This window comes from Cannabis sativa, chromosome 2 (genome assembly GCF_029168945.1).
Source record: "Cannabis sativa cultivar Pink pepper isolate KNU-18-1 chromosome 2, ASM2916894v1, whole genome shotgun sequence".
NCBI classification, from domain to species: domain Eukaryota; kingdom Viridiplantae; phylum Streptophyta; class Magnoliopsida; order Rosales; family Cannabaceae; genus Cannabis; species Cannabis sativa.
In genome coordinates, this window is record NC_083602.1 from 22735117 (window position 1) to 22744807 (window position 9691).

General features: G+C 37.3%; 1 protein-coding gene and 1 non-coding gene across 2 annotated transcripts; both read left to right on the plus strand.

The window, feature by feature from the left end:
- Positions 1-906: 906 nt before the first annotated feature.
- LOC115721465 (small nucleolar RNA R71) lies at positions 907-1013 on the plus strand. Its single transcript, XR_004012487.2, has one exon. It is a non-coding gene; the product is annotated as a small nucleolar RNA R71 (small nucleolar RNA).
- A 6623-nt stretch (positions 1014-7636) lies between these two features.
- On the plus strand, positions 7637-9691 carry LOC115719177 (uncharacterized). Its single transcript, XM_030648121.2, has 4 exons — positions 7637-8025; positions 8119-8207; positions 8312-9340; positions 9450-9691. Exons 1-3 carry the CDS (start codon positions 7732-7734, stop codon positions 9138-9140), a joined length of 1212 nt encoding a protein of 403 aa, XP_030503981.2. The 5' UTR covers positions 7637-7731; the 3' UTR covers positions 9141-9340; positions 9450-9691.

Sequence of the window (9691 nt, forward strand, 5' to 3'; positions counted from 1 at the left end):
AATTTGGTGAACTGCTTGTCCAAGCTTGACTTTCTAAGCCTTTGGGGGTATGGTATTTTTACATGGTGATCTGTATTAGTTGGTGGAGACTGCTGTGGTTGTGGTTGACTATCAGTAGCCTTCGTTGGAGTGGGTGTTGGGGTCGACATCGGTTGCTCTTCATTCTCCTTTTCTCCATTCACTAGTTGTGGCATTTCAGGACCATCATAATTTTTACCGCTTCTCAGGGTAATTGCCTTGCAGTTTTCCTTGGGGTTTACTTCAGTTGTGCTAGGCAAATTCCCTTGAGGACGGGTTGCTACTTGAGTTGCTAGTTGGCCCATCTGTGTCTGCAGGTCTTTGATTGAAGATCTAGTTTCAGTCATGAATTGAAGCAGTAAATCTGTCTGCAAACTAGAATTTCCACCAGAGGTTTGTTGCTGATTAAACTGTTGATTCTGATTCTGGTTCTGATTTCGTTGCTGATAGAACCCACTGTTTCTTCGGTTGTTACCCTGGTTGAACCCATAGTTGTTGTTGTTGTTCTGTGAATAGTTTCCAATGGCTTTAGCTTCATCCATTGGCAAATCATCCACATCAGCTTGGCATTCTGAAAAGTGATGGCTTCCCCCACATAACTCACACACAACTTGGGCTTGTTTAGCTTGCCCTGCAATTATCTTTGTCAATGCCTCAACCTGTGCTGTCAACTTGGTGATGGCATCGACCTCTAACACACCAGCTACCTTCTTTGATTGACTCCTCTCAGTTGGCCACTGTTGATTGTTTAGAGCCATCTCCTCCAATAGATCATAAGCTTCATTAGCACTCTTCCTCATAAAGGCTCCTCCAGCTGCAGCATCTATTAAAGTTCTTGTATTTCCTACCAACCCATTGTAGAAGTTGTGGACCAGCATCCACTTCTCTATATCATGGTGAGGGCACTTTCTGATCAGATCTTTAAACCTCTCCCAAGCCTCATGGAGAGATTCATTATCTTGTTGGCAGAAGTTATTAATTTCTCCTCTCAGCTTTGCAGACTTGGCTGGAGGAAAAAACTTTGACAAGAATTTCGTTGCCAGATCATTCCAGGTGGCGATAGAGTTGGGTGGCAAGGAGTTTAGCCAACTCTTGGCTCGCTCTCTAAGAGAGAATGGGAACAGTCTCAGTCGAATAGCATCATCACTAACTCCATTAACTTTAAAGGTTTCACAAAGTTCCATGAAGTTAGAAAGATGCAGATTAGGATCTTCAGAAGGGAGGCCACCAAACTGAACTGAAGACTGCACCATCTGAAGTATGGCAGGTTTGATCTCAAAGTTGTTTGCATCCACTGCCGGTGGCCTGATACATGACTGCACTCCCGTCAGAGTAGGGAGAATGTAATCTCTCAAGCTGTGGCCATTAGCTTGATCTTCTACTGCGCCACCATTGTTACCGTTATTGCCTCCATTGTTTACAGCATTGGCAGCCATGATGTCTGAAGTTTCAGCAGTTGCTGAAACTCCCTCTTGCCTCTTGTTCTTTCGGTTTCTCCTACAAGTTTTCTCGATTTCGGGATCAACTGGTAATATCACTGCTTGTCCTTGACGGCGCATACACTTATGATTCCTGAAATAGATCAAGAAAATATTGCAAGAAAAAGGTTAGAAAAATCAGCAAGAGAAAATATACCAAAGTAGAAGTTAGTATAATTTTGTGTAATATCAATCTTTAAACAATTCCCCGGCAACGGCGCCAAAAACTTGTTACGAAAATTCTGTTTATTACGCAAGTGTACGTATCAAGTAGTATCTCACGCAAGTGAGGTCGAACCACAGGGAATTGGATTAAGTACTACTAAATTATACTTATGATTCTATTTGGTAAAATAATAAGTTTGCAATTTAAAAATAAAGAACTCAGAGATTAAAGGGAAAATAAACGAAGATTAATCAAGATGAGAGATTAGGGAGGTGAATCCTGTTGATAAGCTACCTATGTCAATACCTAAATGCTATCCTTATCTCAATGTGAAAGACAGATTATAAATTAACCTAACTCTTTTCAGATCTTTTAGGTTCTAAATAATATGTTCTCTAATTAACTTCTTAATTAGATCAACACAAAATCAGCATTAAGCAATAATCTATTAGTCACTAAGGCTATGTAAATACTTTCGTTTTACATCAAAACCTAGACTATCCAAATTTTAGCATTCCTAATTCTCACTTTTCAGATTTCGAATTAGGATCATAGAGCATGTAAAAGGTGATCAAGCTTACACATGAAATTAAACACAAATAAAGATAGTATTCACACATAAGATGAAGGAATGGCAATTATTTATTAACTAGGCATAAACTTAAACAACAATCATCATCCTCCCTTATTGGGAAATTTAGTTCATAATAACTCTAAAAACATCCATGATTAATTCAGAAATAAAAACAAACATAAAGATGAATAAAAAGGGTAAAAGAAAGAAACTAGAAGGTGGTATCGCTCCGGGTCTTCAAGATAGCTTCCTCTCCACTTTGCCTCCACTATTAGGTCTGTTTTTGCTTGCCTTTGACCTTCAATGTCGTATTCCTTATATAGGGATGAGTGGTGAGCCTCCAATTGAGTGAAAAATCAAAATTAGGTCAAATCTGCGATTTCCGTACCTAGTCGCGACTAGCATTTAAGCTGGTCGCGACTACAGGCAAAACTCGAAAAACCGAGTTTCTGCCTAACTTACGAAGTCGCGACCAGGGTCGCGACCAGGAAAAAGGGTCGCGACCTGGCTCTCTGGAGGTCGCGACTACTGATGCTTCTGGAACTGAATTTTCCAATTTTTTCCAAGTTTGTCCCAGTTTTTCGCCATTTGACTGAATTCGAACTTTAACACCCCGGGAACCTGAAATAATGAAAATCAAGCGTAAAACTGCTCCAAAAGACACCAATAGACGAGATAATGCTAACTTTAAAGACCCGAAATATAGGTTAATTATAACCTAACAACCCCCCGAGTTTTTTGAATTGAAAATTGCATCCCATGCTATTAAACCAGAGCCTGCTCCTCCTTGTATTCCTTTCCATAAAAAGGATCTGCATATAGCTTCTATATCCTTAAGTAACTTCTTAGGCAAGATCATTATTTGCGCCCAATAAGTGTGGATAGAGATCAAGATAGCATTTATTAGAGTTACTCTTCCCATGTAAGAAATATTCCTTGTACTCCAAGCTCAGATTCTGCTCACCATTTTCTCAAGAAGTTCTTGACATTCGGCCTTGCTAATCTTCTTTGAGCATATAGGGATCCCCAAGTACCTGAAGGGGAGAGAACTTCTATTAAAGCTAGATGCCTCAAGTATTCTTTTAACATCTCCATCTGCCATTCTTGAGCAATAAATGGCAGATTTTTGCTCATTAGGAAGGAGACCAGAGGTTGTAGAAAACAACTTCAGCCCTTTAAGCATCAGCACAATGGAAATAAAATCTCCATTGCTGAAAATTAAGAGGTCATCAGCAAAATAGAGGTGGTTTAACTTCATACTAGAGCATCTGTCGTGGAACTTAAAGCCTGGCCATTCCCCCACTTTCTTAAGTATTCTTAATAAGTATTCCATGCCCAATACAAAGAGCAATGGGGACATGGGATCCCCTTGTCTTAATCCTCTTTTGGCATTGAAGAATCCACACATGGATCCATTGAGGAGTAAGGAAAACTTTTGGGTTCTTATGCAATTCATTACGAGGGAAATGAAGTGAATTGGGAACCCAAAAGCTACCATCATTTCCTCAATGAAGTCCCATTCAATTGTATCATACGCCTTCTTGAGATCAATCTTGATCATACAACTTGGCTTGCAATTCTTCCTTCCATATAGTCTTACCAAATCCTGGCAAACTAACACATTATACGCAATGAATCTCCCATGTACAAAGCCACCTTGATTATCTGCAAAAGATCAGGCAAGATGGTCCTCAATATATTGCAAATCATCTTGGTGGCAATTTTATATAGTACATTACAACAAGAGATTGGTCTGAAATCAGCAACACTCTTTGGGCAAGTTAGTTTGGGGATAAGAGTGATGGTGGTAGCATTGATCTCCTTTAAATTTTTTCCTGAATTCAGGAATGAAACCACTGCCTCCTCAACTTCAGATCCCACAAGCTGCCAGTTTTCCTGGAAGAAACAACTCCCAAATCCATCAGGACCAGGGGACTTGATACCAGGGATAGCAAAGAGAGCTTCCTTCACTTCTGAGGGAGAGTAATCTGCTGTCAACATTCTTTTATGGCTTTCATTGAGCTTAGGGCTGAGATCAATAATACTCTGATTGACATTCCTCCTTTGCTCCATACCCAGCAGCCCAATATAGTACTCAAGAAAAGCTTTTTGAACACTATCTGAATTATCACACCAGTTCCCCTTCTCATCTTCAATAGAAAAAATTCTATTATGGTTCCTTCTAGCTTTAATTGAAGCATGAAACAAAGCTGAATTTTCATCTCCATACTTTAGCCAAGACATCTTCGCCTTCTGTGTAAGGAAAAGTGAATAGGCTTTATGTACTTCTGTGTAATTCCTGCTTGCTTCCTACTCAATTCTCATTTTTTCCTCATTAAGAGGATCTGTACTCAGCTTCTTTTGAGCCTCCTCTAAGGCCATTTTAGATATTTTCTCAGTTTTGTGTATTTCTGAGAACCCCTCTTTGTTGATGTCTTTGAATACCTGCTTTAATCTTCTTAGTTTAGTGACAACTCTAAATATTTTAGTTCCCATGGCCGGCTAGTTCCAACTTTGAGTAACTCGATCCTCATACCCTGGTGCCAATCTCCACATATTGAAATATCTAAAGGGTTTTTTCCCAAAGCTCCTATCCAAGTATATTGATACAAGAATAAGGCTGTGATCAAAAATACCCTCAGGTAGGAAGACAGTTTCTGAATCCACAAAAGACTCCACCCAATCCGAATTCACCAAAGCCCTGTCAATTTAGAAAATACTCTTTCATCCGGTTTCTGCTTGTTATTCCAGGTAAAAAAATTACCTGAGAACTTCAAATCACTCAAGCCGCACTGATCAATGCAGTCTCTAAACCGTTGTGATGGTTTGTTCCCAGCTCTTTTGCCAACCCTCTCACTAGCATTAAGGATTTCATTAAAATCTCCCATTACTAGCCATGCCTCCTTAATGTTTTTGCCCAATTCCTCCAAATCAATCCACATCTGCTCTCTTTATTCTCATCATTGAATCCATATATCAAGGTACGTTGGAAATGTCCTGAGTGTTGCTTGAACTGCACCAAACAGTGCATCATTTGGCTTGAACAGAACCGAATGTCGACAGTGTAAACATTTGGTTGCCAAGCCATTATTATTCTCCCCTTATCCAACCATGAATTGTTATTCGAAAAACACCAACCCGAAAAAAAGACTAGCATATAATTTCCCCATATTTTTATTCTGTACCTTTGTTTCAAGGAGACTAACCAAGCCAACTTGCTTAGATTGAATCAATTGCTTGATTTCTTGATGTTTATGTTGACTGTTAATCCCCCTTACCTTCCAACAAAGCAGCCTATCAATTGGAAGAAGAGGGATCTCCCCCCCCCCCCCTCCAATATAAGTTTGCTCTGCAAGTGAACAAACATGTTCTTTACTTCGGTTATGGCCACATCCTCATCCACCACCACTTTTTTCCCCTTAGTTACCTTCTGAAAGCCATCTTCATCAATCCCCTCTTTCTCCTTACTTTGTTTTTGTTTTGGAACCCAAACCTGCTTCCCTTTCTCCTCCACTGTCTCTTTCTTTCTACGGTTATTTGTCTCATGACCAATACCAGCACAATGATAGCACACAAGAGGAATCCATTCATATTTAACTTCCAAATCAATATCATGATCAAATTCATCAGTAAAAGAAATCGAGCTAGGGAATTCCTGTGAAAGGCTAACCTAAACAAGAATCCTTGGATATTGAAGCCGTTCTCTGCTCTTTGTGATATTGTTCACTTGCAACGGGTCACCAATTTGGCTGACAATCTTGAAGAGAGAAGTTTCCCCCCAGTACTTGATATCCAGACCTTTCAGCTGAATCCATGTAGGGACATTAGTAACTTCTTCTTTAGTGAAATCATCAATAGGATTCCATGGCTTCATCACCATAGGTTTCCTATCGAAGAATACATATCCTTGCTGCATCACTTTATCCCTCTATTCCATGTTTTGAAATCTGATGATGAAAATCCCCTTAGCCAACAGCCCTACTTTCACCACAGATTCCTTCCAAATGCACCTCACAAATCCATCAAGAATGCTAACAGGAGGATTTGCACCAATTATATAGCAAACAAGAGATGGCTGCCAGTAATTGACTTCATCCTCAATGTCAGCAAACTCAATCTTCACTTTACTTTTCGAACCCTGCATTTTCTCTTCACTTTTCAACTCTGAGCCCTTAAACGCAGTTTCAAGATTTCGAACAACACTAGATCTAAGTATTGGAGGAGAAGGATTCTTCCCAGTACTTACATCCTGAGAGGCCTTGTTTGCAACATCCAGCCAAGCCGAAAAATCCTGCTGAAACTCACTTCGCGCTTCAGTCGCAACAGGGGAGAAGTGATCTTGGTACTGTTCCATTGAATCGATTGCCTCTGGAACTTCTAATTCCTGAACTCCAAGTATTTCATCCATAGATCTGGTCTTGATGACCCTATCCGAGGATGAAGGACCTGTCTTCTTGCCCTTAGCTTTAACTTTCCCGGCCAACTTCGCCCTTTTCGCCATAGCTCCGGTGAATCACCGAAAGAGAGTGAGGCACGGAAAATTTTTAATATAATAATTATAAAACTTGTATATACTAATAATCATTCAATATAACAAATGAAATTATTTGTATGTATAATTAAACTAAGACAATATCTATCTATAATCTATAATTTATAATAATTATAATAAAATGTTAATAATTTTAGTTCTTCCATATTAATTTACAAAAATATTATTTCACTATTAAATTATTACTTTTAAGACAAACATTAATTATTAATGTAATTTTCTTAAATTTTGCAATTTATATAAATTTGCTACTTTAAAAATCTTATGTATTATTTATTTTATAAAATTAATTATGTATTTTATGTATCTATTTCTACATATATATATATATATATATAATATTGGTCTATTTCTATATTTTTAAAATAAATTTCTATTTATTCTTTTTTTTTAAAAAAAAAAAAACGATTTTGATAGTAAAAGTATAATATTTTTGGGGTTTATAGTTTATTTCTTTCCTACTTCTAATTTAGTTTGTATATTTATACTAATTTATTGGTAATTATATTGATCGAAAACATTTTGTCTGCATAAATCACTTTTCAGATTGTAAAACATGTTAATGTGTAAAGTTTAAGGGTAACATATCTTTTATTATAGCCAAAGCTACATAAATCATTTACTTGTGTTCATGATTTTGTTATTTTAGAATATTTAGTCTCTACCTATAAATTCTTCCACTCAGAATCTGAAATTGCTATTAATTAAACTATTATTTAGCTTTAAAAAATACTAAAAAAAAAAAAGAAAAACATTAAAGACCATGACAAAGAATCATGTTACAAATTTTTTCAAAAAATATTTTAGACTCAACTAGTAACTAATAAATGTGATAATAATTTGAAGTGGGCATTTTATGATTAGAACATGGGATTCAGTCTGACCTCTGACCTCGACAGTGATAGTGAATAATATGATATGGTAGATAAATAAAGGTAATTGAATGAAATCTCAACGGTCACATTTCAGAACTCAGAGAGAGAGAGAGAGAGAGAGAATAACTCCCAACGGTCACATTTCAGACCCCTTTTCATCTCCATTGACAAAACTTTCTAAACCAGTCTTCATTTCGAGATCAAAAAGGTACCCACTCACACTCACCTCCAAGGCTCTACTAAGCTCAACTCACACTCAGATTGCGGCTGCTTTAATCATGGTCTGCTTTCTAGCTTGCTTCACTACTTCTAATCGCCCAAAACATCAACACTCAGATAACGCAACTCACTCCAAATACCAAGTAAGCTCACCAATACAGTTTACTTTTTTAATTTATTTATTTTACTTGGGCACTTTTTATTGAAATTTATGTATCTTATCTGAGATATTTTAGGCCCTTAAGACTACTGAATCGCCTCAACTCATTGAACCACCAAAGCAAGAACAGGCTGGACAACTCACAGAATTCATAAGAGAATCAAAGTAAGCTGTTTCTTAAGATGGGATTTATCTGAATTTTGTGTTATTTTAGTGGGAATTGTTTTATTGATCTTTTATATCTTTGTCTATGTGTTTGAATAACTCAGAGATGAGGTTGAGGAGGAAGGAAATTGTTGTTCCGAGAAAAGGGTAACCTTTAATTTGAATGTTAAGACTTGTGTGGAGCCATCTACTAAGGAAAGTAGCTGTGATTGGGTGGAAAGTAATGAGGAGAAGAAGAGTGGAAATGAAGAAAAGCTAAAAGAAATGAAACCCATTTTGGATACTATTGTTGGGTCTTATGTTCCAAATAATAGGTACCAAAATTGCAGAAAAAGTACTGATGAATGTGAAGATATTGGAGGAGGAGAAGATAGCAATGTGGAAGAAGATGAAGATAGTGAGGCTGATGATAAAGGGCTAGTGCTGCAAGAGGAATCTTCTGAATCACTGTTTTCTTTATCTATAGATTCTAGGAAACAAGTGTGTGATGTTGAGAAGGGTGAAAAAGAGGTTAGTAGTCCAATGCCAGTCCCTAGTCTTTCTGAGGAGAAAGTTAAGGCAATTGGGTCAAGTCAAAATGGCGTAAAAAGGTCTCGATTTGGTCATTCTTCAGTGTTGAGCCCAATTGAAAATTTCACTCAATGGGAAGTGTTCAAAGAAGAGACACCACTTCCAATATCACATTCCCAGCGTGTGAAGCATCATCAAGAGAAAGAGAACAGTATCAGTTTAGAGCCAAGTTTCAAGGTGGAAAGACACAATTCAAAACCCAAGTTTAGTGAAGTAAAGGCTGCAGAGCAAGAAGTTGGGGTAGACACCAGCCTATCTAGCTGGTTGGTTGGATCAGAAGCAACACCTAAATCCAATAGTAGTATTGGTCACTCTACTGGGGACTCAGAGTCTGAGAGAAAGAAAACTCATCTAGCAGTATAAAACAGAGGCGAGTTTTAGGAGAATTGTCTGAATTTTCACCATCTATTTCTTCTTCTTCTTCATCTTCAAGAGGGTTAAGAAGCAAGAGCAGTGAAGCAACACCTGAAATTGGTACTGTTGGGAGTTACTGGATTCATACTGGTCAGAGTATGGATTCAAGCTCTTCTTGCAAAGGGACCAAATCTGTTACAACTGAAAAGGTTAGTGTTTTTTTTTTAAAAGAAATATATATACATATCTAATGAATATTTCTTTCTTGTGCAAAGTTAAAAAGTCTTATTTTATTTTATGTTTTTTGTGGGGTTGTAGGATCAAATTGTAAATTATAAGTCTACTCCATTTGAGGCCAAACTAGACACAGCTTTGGACGTGGCTGTTTGCTGAAGTTTACCAACTGAATTAGTAGTAACAATGTTAGCCGTTGTTTGTTTGCTTTCTTTCTCCCATATTATTTTCAATGGATATTTGAAATTTATAATAAGTAGACTATGTAATTAGTTAAATTATTGATATTTCAAATGGTATAGTTTTATGAATTGTTTTTATATAAA

What these genes read in the sequence shown, in the direction of transcription:
- LOC115719177 (XM_030648121.2), top strand. Translation starts at nt 7,732, where the DNA reads ATGAAATCTCAACGGTCACATTTCAGAACTCAGAGAGAGAGAGAGAGA. An exon ending in CAACTCACTCCAAATACCAA is followed by an intron (nt 8,026 to 8,118) that starts GTAAGCTCACCA and finishes GAGATATTTTAG; the next exon opens with GCCCTTAAGACTACTGAATC. An exon ending in GAATTCATAAGAGAATCAAA is followed by an intron (nt 8,208 to 8,311) that starts GTAAGCTGTTTC and finishes TGAATAACTCAG; the next exon opens with AGATGAGGTTGAGGAGGAAG.